The 26,888-nt window shown below is 40.2% G+C and overlaps 1 protein-coding gene across 1 annotated transcript in view; it reads left to right on the forward strand.

The window, feature by feature from the left end:
- The window catches only part of UBR1 (ubiquitin protein ligase E3 component n-recognin 1), a gene marked incomplete in the record, with an annotated part of 4,571,807 nt that overhangs the window by 3,219,043 nt on the left and 1,325,876 nt on the right, over window positions 1–26,888 (forward strand). The window contains 1 exon segment of the mRNA XM_044074213.1: window positions 19,859–19,956. Within this exon segment, the coding sequence (XP_043930148.1) occupies window positions 19,859–19,956 (98 nt within the window).

The raw sequence follows: 26,888 nt of genomic DNA on the forward strand, positions 1-26,888 counted from the left end.
TCAGCCTCATATTCATAATATCTAACAATTCCCTCTGTTTTTAAATATACTCAAAACATTTTATACTGATATGTATTTTTTTATCACATTATATAGTCTTTTGATACAACAAATCAAAATGCAATTTTACATAGTTAATACAGTGATATTAAAGTATTGCTACCAAACTGAATGTATTTAACAACTTTTTCTTTTGCAGACCATTCTGTGAAATTATTTTATCAGTTATGTGCTGTGTCTGCTTTAGTTTAACTTGATTAATTTATTCCTTTGCAATTATAGAATTTAATTTATGACTTAGAACTGTTTCATGAACTCTTTGCAACTTGTTGAATTAAATCTTCACTTTTATTGATTATTTTATATCAAAAGATTAGAGATAGACTAATATCTATAAGAGACGAAAACCATGTGCTACTGCAAACATTTATACACTACTGAAAATATACAGTTTCAATGTCATTTTAACCATAACATTATGATCATGTCTTTGAACTGCTCATTAACATCTTGGTTGACAGTGAAGTGAACATAAAGTACTGAACTGGGCTTAGATAATAAATATTTGAAAGCAATTATTTTACTGGGGTAAAACCAGTGATATTACAACTTGACAAATTACTTTTAAACTTATTACAATGTATTCTGTTCAGTATGTATTTACACAGACTGTTTGCTATTCATGCATTTCAATTTAGCAGCTATCCTGAACCCAATTTTTTAAAACATGGTTTTTCACACATATTCATTGCTAGGCATTAATTTAATTTGTACAAAGACTATAAAGTAAATTTAGTCTAATCTTACAAATTTAATAGCATTAATATTAAGCAAAATCTTGGAAAATGTTTGTGTCTCTTTAGAAATATCTAGTGGAATTGGCACCAAATGCATATGTCCTGTTATTTTAAACTACATACTCAGCAATTAAAAATATTCATGTTTTTTTATACCAACATTGTCTTGCCAAAAACATATTAAAAAATAGTGTCCAATCTTGTTCAGTTTTTTACATATCTTTGCTCTGTCTTGTATAGCTGTAATCAAGTTCAAGCCATCTCTTGTTTTTTTTAATCCATCTTTTGTATTGCTTTACAGTTTAACAGGTTGTAAATACAATTTAATACTAAACAATACAATAATAACTATTATGATAGCTATTAACAACTTGTAAAATATCTTATCCTGTCAGGTAATAACTAGAATGACAGCTATAAAATATTTTATCCCATCAGGTTTAATCTGTTTACCAATATTTCTAATGCGCTAATATCTGTTTTTCCCTCCCCCTGAAACAGTATTGTTAAGAAGGAACGATATATTATTTCTGCTCTGTAGCTTTATTTCAGACCCTTTTGCAACACATTCTGCTCACACAGTGTGTAAAACTGATAAAGTACCCCTCCCCCTGCAGAACTGCAGTATTGTATATCTGCTTTATAATATATGTCAGCCCAACACTTTGGTTATAAATTTGCTTTATTAGGTTATTAAACTATAGACCTTTGTCTGATATGATCATCTTTTCTGTTGCCTTTGCTGTCTATTTCTACTAGTAGTAGTTATTTGTACCCTCCTGTATACTTTATTTGAACTGTATATATACTATAACCCATCTGGCTATACTTGATGTAACTAAGGTTTTTTTTTATTTTTTATCAGTGACATATATGCACAATTGTGATGTTTTACTATAATTACCAAATAGTGTTGCATGTGAACATTTTAACAATTATGTTTTAATAACAAATTTTTAGAAAAACTCAAGACACTTGTCTGGCAGTCTTGTTTCTTATCTTATCTTTTCAACATTTCCTGTAACTATTCATCCAGTTTAGGAAGGTCTGAGCTCACATTTCAATTAACCCTTTTTAGAATTTTTCCTTTAATCATATATATATTTTTAACTTTTGATTTCAGTATTTTTATTTATTTATTTAACTGTTCTGACATTCATTTTACAAAGACTGTTTGACTAATACCATCCGTGATTTTATTTCTTTTTAAAATTCAGAACTTTAACTGTTCGGTGTCGTGTTACTATACAATTATAAAAAAATATATAAAAAAATAAATAGATATTAGCTTAACAAACACATTTATATATTTACATTATTTATATTTGCTGTTGTCTGCCTGTTATTCTTGTGTGTTGTATGAAAAGAAAATGCATGCATGTCAGTCTTGTGACTTTAAATCATTACTCTTAACTATTTTTATATACAAGAACTGTTTTGTTTACCTTTTGACTGTGCTATGAGGATGTCAGTCATATGCTCTACTTTACTGTAGTACTGATAAATATATTGCTTTAATTGAATGGAAGTTTTAAACATTTGAGAATGATTTGTCAGATCCTATCATCCTACCATGTAAGTTTAACCATTTTCAAAACACAAACATATTATAAAATATATTTCTTTTGCACAGATCAACTGTAGTTTCCTACTCTTTCCCAACGTATGAAGGAAGTCAGTCTCTGTCAGTTCAGCTAATCTATTTTCTTCATCTTGTAACTGTTGTTTAAGAGTCTCCTCATGGCCTGCCTGATATGTCTCAGGAACCTGTTCTGCTGAATCTGAAACTCCTATGCACTTTTGAAAAAATGTTTGTATAACTTGTCTAAACTTCCTGAACTCATTGTGTCTCTTTTTTAGAAGTTTACTACATTTTATTGTAACAAAATGTACTAAGGGTTCTATCAGTAACTGATTTGACTCACATGTGGTGACAGGACATAGCTGTTTAACATCTGAATATAATGGAAACACTTTAGCCTTAGTTAATTCTTCATCATGAACAGATCTGTCTTCACAGTCTATTGATGTTCTTCATCTCACATTGCTGCAGTCCTAACACTTGGGTAGTCCGCTGTCCCAGTCGGCCCGAATACCAAAGTATAAGGCTGACGTCGGTCAAGGCGCATTATTCTGACGTCAGGACATCAGGGTACAAATGCGCATGACCGACGTCATACCCTCAGTCTTTTTTGCCGCATGGTCCGATGCAGAAGCAGTATTGCGAGTGCAGGTTGGCGTTCTGAAATTTTCTGAAGTCGGAGTTTCAGACCGAATCAAAGTTGGCTAAGTACCCGTTAGAATATTTTGGTTTTTCTTGCCTCAGTATTTAACCGGATGTCAGAAAAAGTGAATAACTGTATTTCTTGTGGGAAACAGATACCTCATAGGGATTACCATACCTTGTGTATACCTTGCTTAGGGCCTGAGCACGACGTTGTTGGATGTCGCTCTTGTGCTAGATTTAACAAACGCACTATAAAGAGAATATTAGACTGTGCCAGGTTAGTTTTTGGGAAGCGTTGTAATTATAAAATGCCGTCGGATGCTCCGACGCCCGCTTCGTCAAAAAAGCGCAAGGACAAAGCAGCAAAGCCTAGGTTGGAAGAACCGTCTGTCCCGGACGTCGGTTCTTTAGAGGGCTCGGTGGAGCCGGAGGTTATACCAGAAGTTTGTTTGGAGTCTCAGGGAGAGACTTTACTGTTACAAGATGTGTCCTCTCAGGAGGTAGGCCAGGCTGAAGGGGCTTCTCAGGTAGCTGTTCTTCCCTCCCCTCCTAAGGTGGTTAGGCCCTCCACTTCTGTTTCCAAGGCTTCTTCGAGAGGCAGGCCAGGTTTAACTTCAGTGGGTGTCTCTCCTAGTTCTTCAGGGTCTCTGCCTAAGAAAATATGCTTAAAATGGCAGAAGATTTGATTACTATGATTAGAGGTTCTATGCCCCCTCCTGATAAGAGGCCTAGGGTGGAACCTGAGCTTGAGAGTTTTGAGCAGTGTTCAGAGGCTTCTGAGTCTTCGGCTGAAGACTTACAGGAGTATCCTCCTTATTCTGATTCTGATGTAGATGATTCTACTCCTTCGGCTTCTCCTCCTGAGGATTTTTCTTTTTCAGAGACTCTTCATTCCATGAGGGAGCATTTTAAATGGGAAGGTCAAGATTTCTCTGATTCCAGGAAAAGGCTTAGGGAATTTTTGTTTCTACCCCAGTATAGGCCTTTAGCTATACCTCCTGTTCTGGATGTGGTGGAAGATGTTTTTGCAGAGGCTTCCTTGAACCCTGATTCTTTGCCTCCTGCCCCAGTTAAACCGGATAGGTATTATAGGGTGCCTGAAGCTCATAAGTATCTTTTTAAGAGTCCTAGGGCAGACCCAGAAACTGTTTCTCAGGGGCCTAAAGGTGTTAAGGCTTCTGTTGTTAAAAATCCTGTTCCTCCTGATAAAGAGGCAAGGGCTTTGGATAGATGGGGAAAGAAGGTGTATACTTCTTCCACTTTAGCCATGAGGGCTTTGAATTGCCAGTTTCACATGTTAAAATACCAAAATTATCTCCTTTCACAATTGAAGTCTAAGGTGGATGCTCTGGCGGAAGGTATTGAGTGTAAAGAGTTGCAGGATTTAGTTCATGTTTCTGAACAGGTGGGTAAGCATTCTTTGCAATGTGGTTTTGATGCTGTACAGGCCTCTTCGAGGGTGACTGCCACTGGTTCTGTTCTTCGCAGGCACGCCTGGCTGAGGGATCAGAATTTGGCTGAGCATGTTAAGACAAGGATTTTAGATGCTCCGTTACAATCTGATGTGTTGTTTGGTTCGCCTGTGGAAGCAGTTTTAAAGAAAATGGAGGACAAGGCTAAGTCTATGCAGACTGTTAAAGATTTTTTGCAGGTTCAGCCTCCGAAGTTTAGTAGAAATTGGCCTACTAATGGGTGGACATATCCTTCTTATGATTCCCAGTCTAGGGGTAGGTCTAGACGTGGTAGGGGCAGAGCTCAAGGTTCTTTTAGGCCTAGAACAGGGAGTTCACCTGCTCAGTCTTCTGGTGAGGGTAGGGGTCAGTCCTTTCGTAAACAGACCCAATGACCTGCCTTTTCAGCTGCCAGAGCCTTCTCGTCTGGCAGCACCTTTGGGAGGAAGGCTGGCACTTTTCAAAGAAAATTGGAGTTTAATTACCCAAGACAGATGGGTATTGGATATCATTCACCACGGTTACAGGTTTTATTTCCATACCTTGCCTCCTTTCAAAGGCATGCCAGACATTCCTCCTCTACAAAGAAAAGAGGCTCACAAGCAAATTTCTCAGTTACTCCAAATAGGGGCCATTCAGCCGGTTCCTGTGCCAGAAAGGGGCCTAGGATTTTATTCTCGCCTGTTCCTAGTACCAAAAAGGGGAACACGTGGAGACCAATTTTGGATTTATCTATCCTCAACACTTATCTGGACATTCCCAAGTTCAAAATGTTGACGTTACAACAGCTTTTACCTCTGCTGGGAAAAGATCACTGGATGGTAACTTTAGATCTCAAGGAGGCTTACCTTCATGTGCCTATCAGACTAAGTTGCAGGAAGTATCTGCGTTTCGAGCTGGGAATTCCCATTATCAGTTCTCTGCATTGCCCTTTGGCTTATCTACTGCCCAGAGTATTCACAAAGTTCTGGCTCCAGTGATAGCTTACTTCAGGCTAAAAGGAATACAAATCTATCCTTACTTGGACGACTGCCTGATTCTGGCTCAAGAAAAGGAAGACCTTTTTCAGCATTTGGAATATGTGATAGCAGTGCTAAGATGCCTGGGGTATTCTGTGAACGAAATAAAGTCCAGTCTAGTACCCTCTCAAGACATGTGCTTTCTGGGTGTGAGACTGAATACAGCAACCCAGATGGCCTTTTAACCCCGGACAAACAAAAGAATCTTTCCCTTTACTTCCATCAACTATCTCTTCAGTCCGGGCTGACTGCAAGGACAGTCCTTCAAGCCTTAGGGTTCATGGCATCTTGTATTCTGGTGCTTCCCAATGCCAAACTGCATATGAGGAAGCTGCAATGGTATCTCAAAATGTATGGACACAGCACTGCCAGGATTTGGACACTGTCATTCAAATAATACCTTGCATTCAAAAGGAATTTTTGTGGTGGGCTCAGGAATGTCACCTAAACAAGGGACTCTCTGTGACCCGGCCAGAGGCGAGTCAGATTCTAACGACAGATGCCTCAGACATAGCTTGGGGAGCTCATCTGAATGGAAAGTGGATACAAGACAAGTGGCCTGCCAGACTACAGCATCTACATATCAACATGAAGGAGATGTTAGCAGTCCAGTTTGCATTAATGGCTTTCAAGGAGTTACTTCTTCCAGGGCAGGTGTTGATTCTAACAGACAACACAACTGTCATGTGGTACATCAACAAACAAGGGGGAACACATTCTTATCCTCTATGCAGGCAAGCAATGATTTTGTGGGAGACTGTGCTCAGCTTGCAACTAAATCTTCAGGCAAGGTTTCTGCCGGGAGCACAGAACTCCTTAGCAGATGTGTTAAGCAGGCAAATCATGGATCCCCACGAGTGGAAACTGGATCTTCATGTATTTCGAAATTGACAGTGTCATGGGGAACTCCAGACATAGATCTGTTCGCTTCTCCACTAAACCACCAGCTGCCAAAGTTTTGCACAAAAAGGTTTCATCACACAGCTTGGAAAGTGGATGCTCTTTCTTTCAGTTGGAAAAATCTTCATGTGTATGCCTTTCCACCTCTGCCTCTCCTCCCAAAGGTACTCCTAAAGGTCAGACAAGACAAGCCAAGGATGATTTTAATAGCTCCAGATTGGCCTCGGCAACACTGGTACCCATTACTGAGGAGTCTGGTAAGGAAGCCTCCATGGCCTTTACCTTTGATTCCACACCTTTTGTCTCAGAGGGACGGTCATCTACTCAATGTCAAGCTTCACTCTCTTCATCTAACAGCCTGGCATATTCTGTTTTGAACCACAGCAGGTCTCAACTTCCTCAACAAGTTTTGAATGTGATTATGGAAGCCAGAAGACCTAGTACAAGGAAAGTGTACGCAGAAAAATGGAAGAGATTTTTATTTTGGTGTGCAGCAAAGGATTTGGAGGTTTCTGAACCTAATTTGAGTGTGGCTCTTCAATATCTTACTGAGTTATTGGACAAAGGTTTGTCTTTCTCTTCCATTAAGTTTCATGCTGCAGCAATTTCAGCTCACTATGATTGTGACCCACCATTGTTTTCTCATCCTTTGTTCAAGCAATTTCTTAGAGGGGCAAAGAATATAAGACCCCATGAGAGCTCCTACTCCTGCTTGGGACCTCAATTTTGTGTTGGAGAAACTTACTCTACAACCTTTTGAGCTTGCGGCTACTGCTGAATTGAAATACTTGTCATGGAAGACTGCTTTTTTGTTGGCCATTACTTCTGCAAGAAGGGTTTCTGAATTGCAGGCCCTTATGGCGGTTGAGGCTGTTTTGATTTTCCATAAGGATAGGGTATCATTACGTACTAATCCTTCCTTTATGCCTAAGGTGGTCTCTAGTGTGGCTTTAAACCAAACTATTCATTTACCTACTTTTTATGCAGATCCCCAAAATAAGGGGGAAAAGATTTTGCACACTTTAGATGTACACAGGCAGTTGCGTTATTATTTAAGCAGGACTAAGGATTTTAGGCAGTCTCAGCAGTTGTTTGTTTCTTTTGCTTTGAGCTCTCAGGGCAAGCCTGTGTCAAAACAAACTATTTCTAAGTGGATTGGGTTTTGCATTGCATTTTGTTATTCCCATCATGGCAAGGAGATTCCAGCTGGGATTAGGCCTCATTCCACTAGGGCTACTGCCACTTCAACTGCATTTCTAAGGGGGGTGGCAACTAAGGATATTTTGGAGGCAGCTACTTGGAGTTCAGTGCATACTTTCTCTAAGCATTACCACCTTCCTCTCTACTCTAAATCTAGGGCTGGTTTTGCCACGGCTATTTTGCAGGGCATGTTGGCAGCTCCTGCTTCTTTATGATTTGCCAGCCTCCCTTACCTCTGCTTTGGGATTCTACCCAAGTGTTAGGACTGCAGCAATGTGAGATGAAGAACATAGTACAGTTTTGTACCTACCATAAATGTAGATGTTCGAAGATCCACATTGCTGCAGTCCAATTTACCCTCCCTCCTTCCCCTCTGTGTTTAGGGGTGGTTGTGTGGGTGGGGTTGTACTTTTGTAAATTTGTATATATTGTACATATATTTGGTACAGGAGTGTTTGGTGTTTTTTGGTTTTGGCCTTATCTTTTTAGGGTCTTCTGACATCTGGGGCAAGAAAAGACTGAGGGTATGAAGTCGGTCATGCGCATTTGTACCCTGACGTCCTGACGTCAGAATAATGCGCCTTGACCGACGTCAGCCTTATACTTTGGTATTCGGGCCGACTGGGACAGCGGACTACCCAAGTGTTAGGACTGCAGCAATGTGGATCTTCGAACATCTACATTTATGGTAGGTACAAAACTGTACTTTTTAACAACATCATGTAATACTTTTTTATGACATAATACACAAAATGCAGTTTTTGTTGAATCACACAATAAACATTTGTCATATTTCACATGGTTTTCTTTGAGATACCAGTTAAATATTGTAATAAATTTGCATAATGCCTTACTATCAACCTGCCCTAATAAGGTTTTACATTTACTAATATGCTGTGTATACCAACATTGCAATTTACTATCTATACTGTCTTAATTAAACATCCAAACTATCGAATAGCAACCATACTAAAAAATGTGACATAGAAAAAAGTCTTACCAGTGAGCAAGAAAACAGGTGATCAGGCTGTTGTTGCAGATGGCCGGAAACTTTTCAAAGTCACTTGAGAAGCTGGGAAAGCACAACAGGCAGTGAACTATTGGGCTAGTGGATATCCCCCTTTTCTTTAGCGAAATTATGTCACTGCAACTGGAACTTCTGTCTCACTTCGGATGTAGACGTCTAAAAAACTTTACTACTGCAAGCTGCATAAACTGGAATACTTCTGTTCAGAATTGACACATACGTACAAATATTAGTTACTGCAATTTAACTGAAGTAACCCTCTGCAGGGCTTACCATCACTCCCCCTGTGTTTGAATGCAGAGTGTAGGTTCAAATGCAGGTATTAGGTTCAAATGCAGATTTTAGGTTCAAATGCAGACTAGCTTGCCATTGAAAAATTATATGGTGCTAGTCACTCAGCTGGCTTGCCATTGAAAAAATATATTGAGGTCTGTCTTTGCTTACTACTTGCTGCTTCTTGCTTGCTCTTGCTGTGGGAGTTGAAGTCTTCTTAAGACACTCAGTCTTGCTGGCTGGAATCAAAGTCTGGTTATAATTGCATTCACAGTCTGTTGCATACAGAAACTTGCAGAATATACACTGATACAGCATCTGACTTTAAGAGCAGTAACCAATAACTGTTATAATAAACCAAACCGGACAAATGTTGCAGCTTAAAAGTACTATTCCAACTTTACTTCTCATATAGTACAGATGATGTGAGAGATATAACATTTACCTCAGAACACCAAATGTGTTCCTACCATACCCCTAACAACTAGATTTAATACAGACTTTTTATACATATTTTAGTTAAACTCACACCCTCTAGGTTTTGGAAAGATACTGCCTTGGTGACGCAAATGCTAACACATCTGTTCTTGTGCAAATGCTGATAAGTAAACTGTCTTCAAGAAAACGCCTTGTGGATTAGAAAAGCACATTTTTAAACTTTCTTAGAAAAGCATGTCCTGTTGTCCAGTGAAAGCAGATTACATTCTTGTCACGTCTGTAAGAAGTTCAGCTTTCTTGATGTGTGTGTGTAATACACTCATAAGCAAGTTCCTTATTTTTTTAAGCCACAGTCATTTAGTATGGTTGCTGATCACATATTACTAAACTCTGTTTCTGTATTTAAGCAAACTTTTTCTTTCAGCATATTTACAACATAATTAATTTCAGCCTCATATTCATAATATCTAACACTCAGTTTAGCACCCTTGTTTTTCATGGATAGGGAAAAAATGCAAATGTCTTAACATGTCCTTGTTCTGCCCATCTCTTGGTTGTTTGGAAAATATACAGGCTAGATACTACCATGGGAATGTAAGGCTATACTACTTAAGATCTTCATAGATCAGTAGCTTAGAAAGTACCCATGACTACACTGAAAAACTGGCTTAGCAGCTAAGTTTCCATTGGCAGAGAATCTGAACTCAGGCAAAAAAGGCCTTTCCTTCCCCACCATAGAACTTTTCCTTTGAGGATACTCTTCACAGAATGAAGGAAACCTTCCAGTTGGAATCCAGGGAGTATTCTGAAGCTCAACTGAGATGCAGAGCTTTCATTTGTTTCCTTAAGCCTAGACCACTAACCGATCCTCCAATGCTAGATGTCTTGGAACATGTGTTTCAAGATGCATCATTGGAGTCTGACTCCCTTCCCTGTGCTCCTAGACCATTTTTACAGAGTTGAGGACTCCCACAGATGTTTATACAGGACGTTTTGACTGACTCAGACATGGTGTTATATGTTCCTGGAAAGGGAACAGTCTGGTCTAATACCAGTAAGATAAGGACCTGAGACAAGAGTTGCTTAAAATGTGTGCCCCCTCTTTCCAGGTTGCCTAGCACTCCAAGGAATGTGTAATCATGATGTTGTGGACACATTAGGTAGGGCTGCAGCTATGGGGTTAGTTAGGAGATGTGCCTGGCCAATAATCATGCCTCTTGCATGCCCAGTTAAGTAAAGTTCTCTTCAGACCACCAGCTCATGAGTTGTACAAGAAACTTGAGGAAAGGATAAAACCACCCAGACAGGCAAATACTTCAGACCTTTGTGGCTAGGTATAGTTAAAATTTTCTTGCCAAGACCTATTGTTCCAATCCTAGACGGGAGCACACCAGATGTAGTAAAGGGAGAAAAGGAAAGTACTAAAAGGAATGGCAAGCATGGCCAAGAAAGAAACCTATAGCCCTCATGGCCTTGACCCCCCCCCCCCCCCAGAGGGGGAGATCTAGCAGTGTCCTTCAAATGTGCCATTCATTCCCTGCATTTCACCCTGAATTGCCTCAGGAACCTCGGATTGAAAATTTCCTGTCAAAAAGTGATCTTTGCGAGAGTGCAACAAACACTTCTTAGTGTAAAGTTTTCCTCCCTCAGGAGGAACTGGACAGCTGCAGTATCTCAGACTTGTAAGGCACTTGGCACCATCCATTTTAATGAGCTCTGAGCAAGCCTGTATGAGGAAACTACAGCAGTACTTGAGAAACAGGTAGTGCCAGCACATTCACCCTCTAGGGACCGGGGGTTACCTTGCTATCATACATTAAGATATGTCATGATGGATCCAGCAATATGCCTAAAACAGGAAAATACTCTTCTGGCCCCAACCAACAATGATTGTTACCATGTTCTCCTCAGACTTAGGCATGAGGTTCTCATTTGAGGAACCCCAGGTGCAAGGGAGCTGGGAGGACAGGATAAGGAAGACACATGACTGCCACGGAGATGATGGCACTCATCCTGGCCCTAACAGCCTTTCTTCCTACAATGAAGGAGGGCAAGTAAAGACAGACCACCACCACCACTACAGTCAAGTGACACATAAGCAAGGACAAATTCTCTTACTGACATATGCATACCTGGAAAATAGTTACAGAGCTAAAGGTTTCCCCTGATGGTCTCATTTTCCTTCAGTATGTAAGGTGGTAGCAGATAGACTGAGCAGATCACAATCAGACCCTCATGAAATAATGTTAGACAGGAGTGATTTTATTTATGTTATTTACTGCTTGTTTATTAAATGGGTGAATGGACTGGTACAGGACCCCTTTCAGCCACTTCCTAAGCCATAAGGCAGAGATCGTGCAGTTACATACATAAAGTCATAGGGCAGAAATATTTCTATTGTAGATAAACAAAGAACTGCTTGTATATGAATGCAAATAATTTTTCTCGTACTTTTTTTAATCATATTGCAGAGAGATAACATGACTGAAGTGGTAAGAGGAAAGAAATCAGGCAATTAGTGAGAGAAAAGTAGAAAAAAGACATGATGGCAAATGGAAGGATATAATAAGAGTAATAATTATAACTACTGAAAAAGAGGATTATGTATACTGTATACAGAAAGATTGAGAAGAGCTATACTGTGCATAAATGGTTAATATTTACAGAGACTGAGAAGAGCTACACAGTGTGGCAAACAATGTGAATATTTACATGAGGTATAATTTGTTTGGATCTTGGAGATGGTTTTGCATTTTATTACTTGCATTAAGTTTAGGAAGTTGGGGGGAGGCAAAGTGAAACTAACATGTCCTTGAAATGGTTTCATCTGTATTCCTTTTTTAACACCTTTAATAAAATATCACTTAAGACCTAGGCACAAATAGATTACCAGAAAAGAAAACACTGCATTAACACTTTTTCCTTTTACACATACACATTACTTTTTATTTCTTTAGAGCAACTGTCTTTCAGTCCAGCATTACATAAATCACTTGGTTCTTGACATCCCTTAAACTTAACTCCTCCTTCTCATGAATATTGTTCCCCAGAATTCTATTTATTGTTATGTAATTTGCTCTGTCCCTTTTCTAAAGATCAGTATTCCAGTTCTTTTTTCATCTTTTAAATATTAATTACTTCAGATACATTTAGTTTAGATTTTGATTTCCTTTTACATACATACAAATATTTCAAGCACAGGCATTAATGCCCTTCTAGCCTGCCAGTAGTTGCTTTTTGGCACCCAACAGAATTAAACTTAATAAGGCCTTACTATGTCTAGGCAATTCATATCCCATGTCACACCTCAAAGGAATCACTTTCTTAGTTACAGTCATTTGCTCTCCCAGTGTTTCTGACAGAGCACTGTGTAGGAATTTTTTAGTTTGCCAACTCGTTACACCCCCAAAAATCATGTTACCAGTTACTTTTTTCTTTCCAGTCACACCTACAACATTTGCTACCTACCTGTGGAAAAATTCTTTGAAGTCGACCAGAGTATAAAAATACCTATGTAAACACTTCCAAGCAAAAATCGTAAACCTTTTGGGCAACTTTGCATACCAGGGAGCCATGTGTATTGTTTTTCCAGCCTCTCCTCCCAATCTTTTATCACCTCCTCTGATTGATATAGTTATCCTGCAGTATTTATATGACCTACAAAGTATTCCCTTTTTAATATCATCTGCTGTTGTAGATACAAGTAAAACTCTACCAGAGCAGATCTCTCATTTAGGACTCCCCTACCCCTGCTTAGTTTTGCTGTTCAAACATAATTCATCAGAGCACCCCCCCCACACACACACACATTTTATTTCTTGTCTCCAACTCTTATATATTCTCATAATTAAGCGGATTATTGTTTCAGGGGATGCAACGGTTAGCATTTCTGCCTCACAGCAAGAGGTTCTCCAGTTCAATTCTCAGCTGGGGTGCCTTCTGTGTGGAGTCTGTATGTCCTCCCCGTGGTCGCGTGAGTTTTCTCTGGGTGCTCCGGTTTCCTCCCACATCCCAAAGACACGCAGTAGGTGAATTGGTCACTCTAAATTGGCCCTAGGTGTGAGTGTGTGTACCTTCTGTGGAAGGTTGGGCCCCGGGCTGGCAACTCGACACCGTAAAACTCCACTGCCAATCATGAGCAGACAGATGATTCGCTGTGGCGACCCCTAACTGGGAAAAGCTGAAAGAAGAAGAATTGTTTCAAGGAATGCAAATGCTTTCATTTCCCAACTAATACAATCCCAGTGAAATGGAACATTGCCATCACCTAATATCATGCAGCTGTTAAGTTCAATACAGACTGTCAAAAATTCTGAAGCAAACCCATTATTTATTAGTGTAGTAGCATGATACAGAATATCTGAATATAGAGAGATTCAAGCATATGCACAGATACAAGACCATTTATACGTTCTAAAATAGATTAAAAATCATACAAAGTTCAAAGCTGTCATAACTGTGATAAAAGCGATACACACATTTTCAAGATAAAAGGAGTAAGCAGATGCAGATAGGAGGAAAGCTTAATACATTTCTCGTTCTATTATTTTGGCATGGTTTATGTTTTTACTTTCAACACGCTTATCTCTAACTAAACTCTTCCATAAAGCAAAGGATACATAAATTTCTTTCGAGGAAGTATGATTACAACAAAACATTTACCACCTGTTTGCTAAGCTTTCATGAACTGTAACAGAAGTCAAATTGTTCCTTGTGTGAGAAAGGAATATGTAAAAATCACTGCAGCAGTTTTAAGCTAGAAGTTTTATAAAACAAGCATTACAGAAATATATAACCCCAACACTAGTTTACTTTATTGAATGCTTTCCCTGCCTCAAGATCACCAACAACAGTGATTTCTTATATTCTGCTCCCCTCTGGATCATCATTGCTGTATTAATGTTGTCAAATGTTTTCCTCCCCTGCACAAAACCACATTGATCCATATCTATCACTTTTGACAGCACTTTCGCCATTCTTTTAGTTGGTCTAGACTTAAGCACTTAATAATCATTGTTTAAAATTGAAATAAGTTAATATGAGGTTGGAATGAAGAGTATTTACCTTCTTTGGGTAATATAGTCACCACAGCTTTTTTCCAAGATGCTAGTGCTTCCTCTCTTTTTAAAATACTGTTAAGTCAATTTCTTCCCCTATAACTTTCACAGTAATGCCATATATTCCTGTAGACTTCCCTGCAAATTGATTATATATATCACCATTTATATCTCATCTGCTCCTGTCTTAAATATTAGTTGCTGAGGTTCATTCTCCTCCAATCTTGGCATAAATAAGTCTTCCATAAATATTTCCATTTTTGTTCTTTCTTGGTTTCTACATTCATCTGCTTTATGCAAATTTTATAAAATTTCCAAAATATGTCTAATATTTCCATACGATCTCTGGTTATTTTTCTTGTAATAAGCTCCCTAAGTTTAGCAGCAACCCATTCTACTTTCTGTTGCCTAAGTCACTGTGCTAAAAGTTTTTGTACTCTGGAGTTATCCAAAAATAGTTGCTTAATAGTAATTTTTCTAAACTCACACATATTCAAATGTTCCCTAATTTTCCATTTAGCACTCTACAGTTGCTCCTCTTCTTTTCTGTGAAATTCTGCTTATTCTGCAATACTTTAACATTTGTCAGTCCCTCTAAATAATTCCTTTTACATCTTTCATTTCTACTGTTTTTAAACTCAATTTTCATTTTATCTCAATTACTAGCTCTTCCTTTTGAAGAAATGTTGATCTTCCCTAATAACTCTGAAATAATTTCCACTTCCCATTCCTCAAATTTCTCTTGTTTTAATAGGTATGTGAGAAAGCACCAGTGTCTCATTTTTACTTCATTACGCTACATTTTTGTGTTAGTTTTTATTGGTGCATGATCTTAAGTAGCTATTGGATGCATGTTGAAGCTTTCAGATAAATGAACATGTTCCCTGTGTTTGTACCTTGGGGAATAAAATGTAAATTGTGTTTGAGTTTCTACTACAGAATTAATTTCTTCCATACCAAATATTTTAAAATTTCTTCAGAGATTTACTCTCTGTTTTCCCTATTAGGTCCACTTGATTCATCCTTGCTATTGCAAATCAGGTTCCATTTCCCACCTATAAGTAATAGTTTCTGCTGAAATCTCATTATTTCTGCCAAAATTTTAAGTTCCATAATAGTTTTTGGTGGAATGTGCATACATGCCATTTTAATCCTCCTCCCTTGCCAGTAACCCATTACTACCAAAAAATCTACCACTGTTGTCCTTTCTACCTCTTCTATCACTCCAAGCAGTCAGTATTATTATTCTCCTTTTCCTTTATCCACAACATTCTGATGAATATCCATCCTAAAATCCTTTCTTTGTCAAATTCATATGTTCATTTCTTTCCAAATGTGTCTGTTGTAGCATTGCTGTCAGCACTCTGCATTTTTTATATAGTTCAGTATTCTTTCCTTTTGTCTATACCTGTAAGTCCATTTACATTCCAAGATAATGTGGCTAAAGTAGCCATTATAATACAAAGCTATTGTTCTTGATTGTTATGCATGACCTTTTTTTATTGTGTATTCTAACTTTTATCATACATGCAAACACCGTTTGTCAGGCTGGTCTTTTATACAATTGTTTCTTTTCATCTCAATGTAAACCTATGTTACCCTTCTGAAGACCTTTTGCTTTAATGAAACCCTTCAAACAAAAAAACTAAATACATTTTCCAAACACAACTATGCTTTGTTAACTTAAAACAACTGACAACAAATATAACAACTATGTTTTATTTTCAACAAATGAAATTTAGCTCATCAATTAGGAACAACTACTTAAAATTGACAGCTGCACCCACAGGCATAACCTAATTTAGAGTTAAGGTTACCCATGCTAAAGTGCATGCTACAGCTACTGTTCCCACTTTCACCAATTGCTCTCTGTTCTTTACGCATCTCTATTCCCATCCCAGATGTGAAAAAAAGCTTGCAACATTAACTTTTCGCCCTATGAAAAAAATGCACTGGCTAACTTTGAATAAAACGAAATTATGGATTGTTCTATTAAATGCATTTTAGTATAAAGGCTGTTGGGGAAGATACTTTATCTTACTCATGTCATATAATTTGAAACTTACCGAATCACTTGCCATTGTCTCTTTTAACTTTGTAGTTCTCTCAACAAAGAATTTTCAGAACTTTCAATGTTAATTGTATCTGCAGACTGATTGTCTTCTTGTAAAAGTAAGCAGAGAAATTAAAAATCTCAATTTATAGATGCATGAAGCAATTTTTGTGAGTTTCACTGAGAACGGAATACACAGAATTCCCCTGACCTTCTGCTACAGACTTCTTGTCTCTCATTAAGAACATTTGCTATTAGACAAAACAAGCTAATATATTTGCAGATGCAGGAAAATTAGCATTTTTCATGGATTTGATAATTGTCTTCTTTTTTTTTCAAGCCTATTTTCTTAGCAACCCCCCCCCCCCCATTCATAGCCTAAGCAAAGGGCATTAGCCTAGACATCCACCTTTGTAAAAACAAGGGAAACTATCATCTGAATTATACATGTGACATGATCATTACACTTTTACACCCCACCCACCCATCCCACTATCACAACATTATATTAACTTACGCTTTCAGCCTTTCTTTTCTTGTTGTACTGAAAACCTGTATTTTGTACAATTATAAAAGGTACTTAGTTACTTTAAAGTTACTTTAATATTTAGCACATACAGGTTACCGAAAAGAATGGCCCATATTTATAATACTCCTGACTGCAAACTATACAAAACTGCTTAACAATATAACATTTATAAAAATGGTAATAAGAACAAAAATAGTTTTATTTACCAATTTTTTCCTTTAGTGCCCTTCTAAACATTAAAGGCATATTGTGAGGTGTTTGCATTACAGTCCACCCAATGAGTTTAACAGTCACAAAAAGTCCAGTCTTTTCTCTCCCACTTTTATTTGCAAAACCACATTTCTTAAATATGATTGATGCTTTAGAATCTCACATGTATTCACTAATTTTAGTGTTGCTGGTCTTCCTGGTCATGTCCATCTCCCAACAGTAGACTCTGGTTCAAGTCCAAGGTACTTCTGATAAATTTGTGTTTTTCTTTGTGTCTCAAGCATTTTCCTTTGGAACGTTGGATATGTTTTCACTGGCAAAATCTCTGTATGAGCTTTGTCAGAAGAATGAGAAGCAGAGTCCCCTTGTGCTTGCTGGCTCACTTTTTGTTGGATAAACCTTATTTCCTCCCTAGCCAGTTCTGTATCAAAAAATGTCATTGATCCTCCAGACAAAAATGCTCTGAGGACAGCTGGATTCAGCAACTTGTCTCACACTTGCCTGTCCGCATTCTCTCATTGCTGGGATAAATTTGCTTCTTTTCTGCTTGGTGTACAGTAAATGATCATTTTCGACAAACACTCTGCTTTCCCCAGTTTTTAATGCTTTTCCTTACTGCAGCAGTTTTATGATGACCTGTTTCTGCTGGTATGAATGCATCTTTACTAATACAGGACTTGGGTACTTTCTCTTGACCAGGTTTGGAATATACACACACGCCCTTTCAATTAAATCCTACTGTGAAGCACCAGTTCAGTTGCTTATTTGTGCTTTCATAAAATTAATATAGTCTGTTCTTTCCAGTTTCTCTGGTACTGTAGAAACTGTCAGATTTTCTTTGCGTAGCATGTCTTCTAACTGCTTTTTTAAACAGCTTTTCTTGAGAAGTGTCATATTCAGCCAGACCTTTTTTTCCTTTCAACCTCTGATTTTTACAGTTTTCAGTTCATTTGAATAGTTAGTTAAATAGTCTTCTGTTTTTTTCTAGCCTTTTGTTATTTGAGTTGATATATTCCTTCACTGTGTCATCCATTTTAATCATCTTTGAGTGTATTTGATTTATGTTTTCCTCTAAATTACTGGAAGCCATCTCATGAACCAAAGCTAAAGCTTGAAATATTTTTTTGCTGAACAGCTGCAGGATCCTTCCCAGCCAATGTTTCCTCTTAATCTTTTCTGGTTTATTTTCTTTTAGGTTCTCCAAATTTCTTCTTTGCTGACATCCAGGCAGTATAGTTACTAGCCAGTAACTTAATTTTATCCAGGTAACTGTTTCAGTTGTACTCCAGTCTCTCAGTTTCTGTTTTCAGATTTTGAGACCTGAAATAATGCTGCTGATCAGTGTGCAGCCATCCTGGAAGTCAGTTGAAGTTTCCATATAGGACTCTGCTCATTGTGTCCTAGTTACTCTCCCACAGTGACCCCCCCCCCCCTCAGTTCGTCTGAGTGGTGCCTCTTTCCAGCTGCTTGTGTTAGAATTCCTGGCAAGTCAGGCAGGCATATATCCTTGTAACATTGTAGATTACTGATTTTCCGGGTTTTTTGTAATTATCAAATATATATGCTAGCTTAGAGGTTAAGGGTGAACTGGGGCACTCGGTGGCGTTGAACACATGTTGGCCTTAACATTAGGATATACACCCATCCATGAATACTGGAGTGTCAGAGGTAAAAATAACAATAATTCAGTGAGGGGGAAAGAATTTCCTAGTCATCGACTAAACAGGGAAGATATTTTGAATCTTCCATTTTATATAGGAAATATTTATATATGAAAATCATAGTTTAACGATTTTTAACTACTTTAGATTTAATTCTGTTTTTTCTCCGTTTCATTTGCAAAAATTATTAATTTCCTGTCTCTCGGCAGAAAAAGAATGCATGGCACCCCTACATTACATTTGGAAGTATCCCTCTATTTAGGGAAGTAAGACAGAAAAATATGGTTTTGATTAGTAAGGGCAATTCTCTGATGCCCAAGGTTTGCAAATTTTATTTGGTGTTGTGTTCAATGGAATGCATCATGGATCTGTCTGCAGGATGTAACTCTCTGTTATAAACGTCAGTAGATATTTGCTGTTGCTGCTGCTGTTCTCCATAATTAAAGGTTCAGAAATCCATGTGTATGCATTGTAGACAATTCAGCTTCCAGTAGTGATGCAAGTAGGTGTAGTAATTTGCACACTGCATTGTCCTCTGATATTAGCCAGTTAGGTATTTGATGGCCAGCTATGCAAATAATTTCTTTTATTGTAGCAAAGGTGCAAAGAGCAGACCCTCCTGTCTGTGTGCTTGGGTATGATTTGCTGCTTAGAAAAAAAAATCCATACAGATTCAGTGAGTTGGTGTTAAGGTTGCATGTGAATGAGTGAATATTGCTGAATTCTCAAAGGTCTGTTCTTTGTCATCGGCAAAACTCTTTTTTTTTATTTTGAAGAAGAACATTTCATTCAAAATACTTTGAATTTCTAAGGAAACTGCCAGTAAAATGTGTACTCAAACATTTCAGTAGTGTTTTAATTGTTTAGGAACAAGTTAAAGATGACTGCATTAAAAATTAGCTAGACTCCAATGATGATTCATTTTGCTCCTTTGCTTTAATAGAGTAATGTACTACTGGCAAACTTGGATAATTGAATTTTCCTAACATATATGCCGCCTTCTTTCTTGTTTTTAGGGAAAATGCTGATATCATAGCCCAGATGTTGTCATTCTCTCGATGGCAGGAAATTGTTCTGGCAAGAATTAGTGGGCTCAGAGCTTTCAATTCAAAAGGTTTGTTGGGATGTTTTTACATAGAATCACTTAATTTTGCTTTGTCTTCAGTAATTAAAGGCTTGCTTTGTAATTACATTTGAGGCCCTTTTGCAGCTGTTCACTAAAAAGACTATGACTTCCCACACTAGTAACTTGATGAGCTATAAAGTGCTCCTGTCTAAAATCAGCCAAAAAGTAATGTATTACATGTGCTCCCTGCTTCACCGGAAAAAGACAAGTGTGTAACATGTTTTGGATCCTTATGAAATTGGCCTCTGGTAGCACTAGAGCTTGCTGTACCAGTAGTATGAGATGTTAACTTTGTCTCTCTCCTGTATGCAGCAACTGTGAATCCCCTTTCCTGAAGACCCTTTAAGAACAGTTCTTTGCAATTTCTAGATCCTGCATTTGAGGACATGCATGTTTCCTGCTGGCACATGCCATGATGTCTTGTGCTGGATCTTGTGTGTGCCTCAACCACATGTTCTCATTTCATTTTGGTCCTACATGTTGGATCCAGAGTAGGAATTTTAATGTTTAGTGCTTCAGAAGCTTAATGTCATTCTTTGATCCTATAAATCTGATCATTAGCTGTGAATGTTAACAGTGTTGCATTTATGGCCCAGGAGAGGAGCACACTGTGAATGACTATCACAAGCAGGGTTGCCAGATTTCCAGCCCCTTAGGTAGGGACAGAAAAAAAAAGGTCTCTCACGGCAAGTGAAGACCAAAAAAAAGGTCTTTAATGCGGAACACAGTTCCACATTAAAGAACAGTAGCTCTGCACTAAACACGGAGCTTCTCGTGTTTAATGCATTGCAGTTTCGCATTCAACACAAGTAGCTCCGTGTTTAGCGATTTTTGATTGGCCCGTATACCGGCATATGGGCCAATCAAAAATCACTAAACACGGAGCTTCTCGTGTTTAATGCGGAACACAAGAAGTTCCGTGTTTAGCAATTTTTGATTGGCCCGTATGCCAGGTATACGGGACAATCAAAAAAAAAAAAAAAAAACAAAGAAAGAAAGCGGAGACTGGCCAGGATTTAAACTACCAGGGCGGGACTCTGGATCAGGCTGCTGATCTCGGGACAGTCCCGCCCAAATAGGGACGTCTGGCAACCCTGGTCACAAGTCACCTAACAAAAGAAGGTATGAGGAGGTCGAGGCCTATCTTACAGTTTGCAGGATGGCGACTGTGAGACACCTAGCATACAGATTGGCAGGAGGGTTTGTTGAATGACCCTGGCATGAATCTTAGCCAAAAAATAATTTAAGGGATATTTGCTTGTTGGCATAGATCGATGAAGACCTAATTATGTCTCAGATGTCTTGCATTTAGTTGACAACTTGGGTACTAGCAGCTAACGTTGGTTAGCTCATCCTGAGACTAGGGGCTGGTACATGACTTTTTGCAAGAACCACACCTGTGGGTTAGATCTTAGGCGTATGCTTCAGATAAGGGTCAGAATCTTCCCAGGGAGAGCGTTGTTTCTGAGCAGGCATAGCAGGTGTGTGGATGTATGTTGTTACATTGAATTTAGGGTTGCAGATATTGTACCATGCATATCCAAGCCGGGGGTGGGGTGGGGGCTGTTCAGCAGAAGTAAAATGAGCATTTTTTTCAAGCTGAACATTGTCTTGTAGAACACTATTTAATGTATAGTATGGCATTTTTCTTTTAGTTTACTGTGTATAAAGATGAATGTCTCACTTTACTTTGCTTGTTTGCTGTATTTTACTTACTCAGTAATCTGAGTTTGTTTGCTGAATGGTATTCTGTGCACAATAGATTTAATACTGGGGGGGGGGCTGAGTAGTGCATAATAAAATTAATATAGACTGCAGGTCTGCTTAACATCTGAAGGCTGCATTAATTCTACTGCTAAAGGAACCACATGCTGTTCTAATGGTGCCTGATATTGAGAAATTATAGCCAAATAATAAGGGAAAGTAATATTTCACTTTGGTTTGCTTATTTGGAAATAGCATGGTGTAGTATTTAATGAAGAAATGGTTTGACTTGTGAACACTTGTGTGTGATGCAGAATTAATACGTAGGGGAAGCTGTGCTTTACGGGATAGATTGCCTGATTCTGAGAAGCTACAGCCAGATATATGAAAGAGGAATATTCCACTTTGTTTGCATATAACATTTGGTGCAGTGTTTAATCAGGAAGCAACATAACTACATGATTATGATTGTCGAGCAGTATTCTGCACAGTACAGGTGATGCAAAGGGTGCTGTGGACTAAATTAATGCATCTTGCAGGACTCACTTAGCATCTGAACACTGCATTAATTCTGTGTCTTGGAAATGGTGTTGTCTGATAACCATATGTAAGCAAGAAAGAAATGTTTCACTTGCTTTGGAGCCCAACCCTCCACCTCCTGGGTGTCTCCACCCTTCGATGAGTTACTGGACCTTATTTGTCGAAGGGTGTGGGAACACCCTGATTCTGTGGAGCCAGTTCCTTCTCGCCCCAACAAGTGTTTATCCGCACCCCCTGGCAAGGAGTTTCTAACCAAGGGAGGTTCCGGTTGATGCTGTGGTGGTGGCGTCTGCCACCCAGCAAGATGTGGCAGAGGCATCTACTTCTATCCATCCTCCTAACAAGGAGTCCAGGAGCATGGATAGGTACGGGAAGCATACCTTGACGTCAGCGACCTTTACCCTGCGGTCGCTGAATTATTTATGTAATTTTACGAGGCTCCAAAGGGATCTCATAAAGGAGTTGGGAGATACTCTGTTAGGTAACGTGCCTGAGGCGTTGACACAGTCTGTCAACGCCCAGCTGTCTACCCTTTCTTCCATTGTTAACTCGTCCATGAGGCTCATATCGTATGCAGCCGAAGGGGCAGGTAGGGCAGCGAGTTCAGGCGTAGCCCTTAGGAGGCAAGCCTAGATGCGCTTGTGTCACTTTGCGGAGGCGTTCAAGTCTTCCTTCACCGACGCTCCATTTGATGGGTCCTCTCTCTTTGGACCCAAGGTGAAAGACACACTCACCAGATGTGAGCAGGAGGGTAAGACTTTGTCTGTCGTTGGGGCCCGTTTTTCGCTTCCCTCGAGACCTTATCCCAAGGGTCAGAGGGGAGGAAAGCTGTGGTTCAGAAAGTCCCAAAAGTCTTTCCCTGCCCATCAGAGTGACCCCCCCCCCAGAGGCAGAGGGGGGGGGTTATTCTGGAAGACGTCGCCCAAGAGGCGGTGGAGACCCCCGCAACTCAGGAGACCGTGAATCCTTTCGTGTTTCCTCCATCCAGCATCCCTGAGGGACTGCCCGACTGTGCGTCGGAGCCAGTCGGGGGTCGATTCTCGATGCATCCAAGGGCCTGGGGTTCCATCACTCAGGATCAGTGGGTGCTTCGTATCATCGCCGGAGGTTACACCATTCCCTTTATCTGTCCCCCTCCACCGTCAAGGAAAATCCCGGACGTGCCACCCAGTCAACGGGATCAAGCAGCCATAGAGGTCGCAAAGCTGCTCGGAAAGGGAGTCATCTAGCCAGTCCCCACAGACCAGACTGGATTAGGAACTTTTTCAAAGTTATTTTTGGTGCAGAAAAGAACAGGGGACTTGAGACCCATTCTGGACCTCAGCCACCTAAACCGCTTCGTAAAGAAGTCCAAGTTCTGGATGGTCACGTTGCAATCCATTTTCTCATTGCTGGAAAAAGGAGTATGGATGTGCTCCATCGATCTCAAGGACGCCTATTATCACATCAAGATAAACAGGGCGTCCAGGATACATTTACGCTTCCGCCTAGGAGCCAGTCATTTCCAGTTCCGAGCCCTGCCCTTTGGTCTCAACACAGCCCCCAGGGTGTTTACCAAATGTCTGGCAGTTGTGACGGCTCACCTGAGACGTCTGGGATTCCAGGTGTTTCCGTATCTAGACGACTGGCTCCTCACCACCCCCACCAGGCATCTTCTTATTCAAGCCATGAGTGCTACCATCGAATTGGGACATCTATTAGGAATTACATTCAACTGGGAAAAGTCTGTATTGCTGCCATCACAGCATGTTCCCTTTATAGGCACAGAGCTAGACTCTGTCGAGATGCGAGCATTACTTCCATCAGAGAGGATAAAGATAGTACAGGACCAAGTCCTAGCCTTACTACCCCGAAGCAAAGCCCCTGCCAGGATGGTCCTTCAGCTTTTGGAGTCGATGGCAGCCGCCATTCTTCTGGTCCCTCTAGCAAGATTGCACATGCGAATTCTCCAATGGCTCCTGTCGACCCAGTGGTCGTACCAAGATCTACCCTTGTCCTACCCGATTCTCATTACGGAAACCTACCGGCGAGATCTTCGTTGGTGGCTCCTCTCCTCCAACCTGAATCAGGGGCAACTCTTCTGCCCCCCCCTCCCCCATTGCCACAGTGACCATGGATGCCTCCCAGATAGGGTGGGGGGGCATTATCTGGACAGGACGGTTCAAGGCACGTGGCAAGATCACGAAACACATATCAATGTCCTGGAAATGAGGGCAGTGCTTCTAGCGTTGCAGGCACTTCACAGCTCTCTTCCCAAGGGTACCATCGCAATCTTCTCAGACAATATGGTGGTAGTATGGTACCTGAACAAGTAGGGAGGAACCAGGTCTTATCCTCTTTGCAGAGAAGCCATGAGAGTTTGGAACTGGGCGATCGCTTCCCAGAGATTTCTAGTGGCAACGCACATTCCGGGGAAGTCCAATGTGATAGCAGACAGGCCGAGCAGAGTTATTCTGATGTCTCACGAGTGGTCCCTGAACGACCGAGTAGAGGCTCGGATTTTCTCCAAGTGGGGGTTTCCCTGTTGCGACTGGAACGCGAAGTGCAGCAATTTCTTCTCCCTGATCCCCCCCCCCCCCAGGAGGAGTCGTCCAGGGACGCTCTAGTCCACAATTGGCCCCCCGGTCTGCTCTATGCCTTCCCTCCGGTCCCACTACTGCCAAAGGTGATTCAGAAGTTGATCTGCTTGGGAAGCAACACGATTGTGATCACACCACACTGGCCCAGCCAAGTTTGGTTTCCTTTCCTTCGTAAGTATGCAGTGAAGGATCCTTGGATTCTGGACCCAGTTCCAGACCTCCTGACTCTTCAGTCAGGTCAGGCCCATCCATCAATGCGAACTCTCAAGCTAACTGCTTGGCTGCTCCACTTCCGACCATAGTCAGACAGCATATCCTTTCGCCTGAGGTGGTCCGGATTCTGTCTTCTTCTCACAGAGCTTCCACTAAGGAGAGGTATTCTAATAAATGGAAAAGGTTTGCCATTTTGGCCCAGCGGCACAACCTTGACCCTCTGACAGCCCCGGTGTCTGCAGTATTAGATTTTTGGCAACTCTTTTTAGACAGGGTTCCGCTGTCTCCACGCTTAAAGTCCAATTGGCAGCGATTTCTAATTATCATGTTGCCTTTGAGCCTTCACTCATGAGTCATAAGTTGTGTAAGGCCTTTCTTAAGGGAGCTTGGTTGCTTCGCCCCCCGGTGTCGCAACCTGTTTTGCCATGGGATTTGAATGTAGTTTTAGGAGCCTTGACGTCTCATCCCTTCGAGCCGGTGGCCACTTGTGAGCAAAAGTTCTTATCTTGGAAGACTGCCTTCTTGGTAGCTATTACTTCAGCCAGAAGAGTTTCAGAGCTTCAAGCCCTCTCTGTTAAGCCCCCTTATCTGATCTTTCACAAGGATAGAGTATCTCTAAGACTAAACCCGTCATTTCTTCCGAAGGTTTCTTCTGCTCTTTGTCTGCAGCAATCTATAGAGCTACCAGTTTTCTTTCCAAAATTTTCCAACAAGGCAGAATACAGACTTCATCAGTTGGATGTGCATAGACAACTGAGATTTTACTTGGATAGGACACAGCAGCAGAGGAAATCAGACCAGTTGTTTGTGGCCTTTGCAGATAAACAGGATTGGCAAAGCGGTAACTAAGACCACTATTGCTAGGTGGATTACTGTGAGGCAGAGCACCTCGCTGGCCTTGTTCAAGAGAAAAATAATGGGTATAGTTCCCCATACTAAAGGGGTGGCCTAAGCCACAAAACGATGGGCTTGTATTAGGGATTGTGTTTCATTTATTTATGCATCAACAGGAAGGGACCTTCTATTTCCAGTTAGAGCGCATTCTACTAGGGCTATGGCAACTTCTGTGGCCTTCCACGCCAGACTGTCGGTGGATGAGATATGTGCAGCGGCCACTTGGGCTTCTCCACATACTTTTATTTCTCATTGCAAACTGGACGTGGCCTCTAGAGGTCGGGCGTCCTTTGGTTCCACAGTGCTCAGGAGTGTTTTCCAGTGAGCCTCCCAGGATCTAGGTGCTAGGGACGCTGTCCCATCCGTTATGAATGTAGGCGAGATAGGATCGCATTACATCTTTTAGTTATGTACTTACCATAACGATAGATGTATGTGATCCATCTCGCCTACATTCTTACGTACCCGCCCTCCTTCCCCGTACCTGTTGGATCTGGAGGAAACACTATTGTACAGTTAGAGTGTGGCACATGTGAGTGAGTTGTTGTGGGGCAAACAAGATATGGGGGTTTGGGCGTGGTGCATCCTGGGATAAGGGGGTTGGCCCAGCCAATGAGAGACTTCGTGCTAGTGTATCGGCCGAGTCTAAGCCGATTCTCGGCTCCGAGCCCATCAGTTATGAATGTAGGTGAGATGGATCACATGCATCTATCGTTATGGTAAGTACATAACTAAAAGTTATAGACTCTCTACAAGAACTTTTGGAATTTTTATAGGAGGTTCCTGGATGACATTGGTGTCTTTTGGGTAGATATTAAGAACAAAATACAGGAATTTGTTGATTTCTTAAACAAAAACTACCTCATTTCTTAAGTTCACCTATGATGTTTCAAATGAAAGATTGCAATATTTGGACATTGAATTTTACAAAGAAAATAGCATGTTTAACTCAAGGGTGCAAAGGAGAAGCACCTTCACTAGTTCATACTT

The sequence above is a fragment of the Protopterus annectens genome, chromosome 6.part0 (genome assembly GCF_019279795.1).
Source record: "Protopterus annectens isolate FY-2018-M chromosome 6.part0, PAN1.0, whole genome shotgun sequence".
NCBI lineage: Eukaryota > Metazoa > Chordata > Ceratodontiformes > Protopteridae > Protopterus > Protopterus annectens.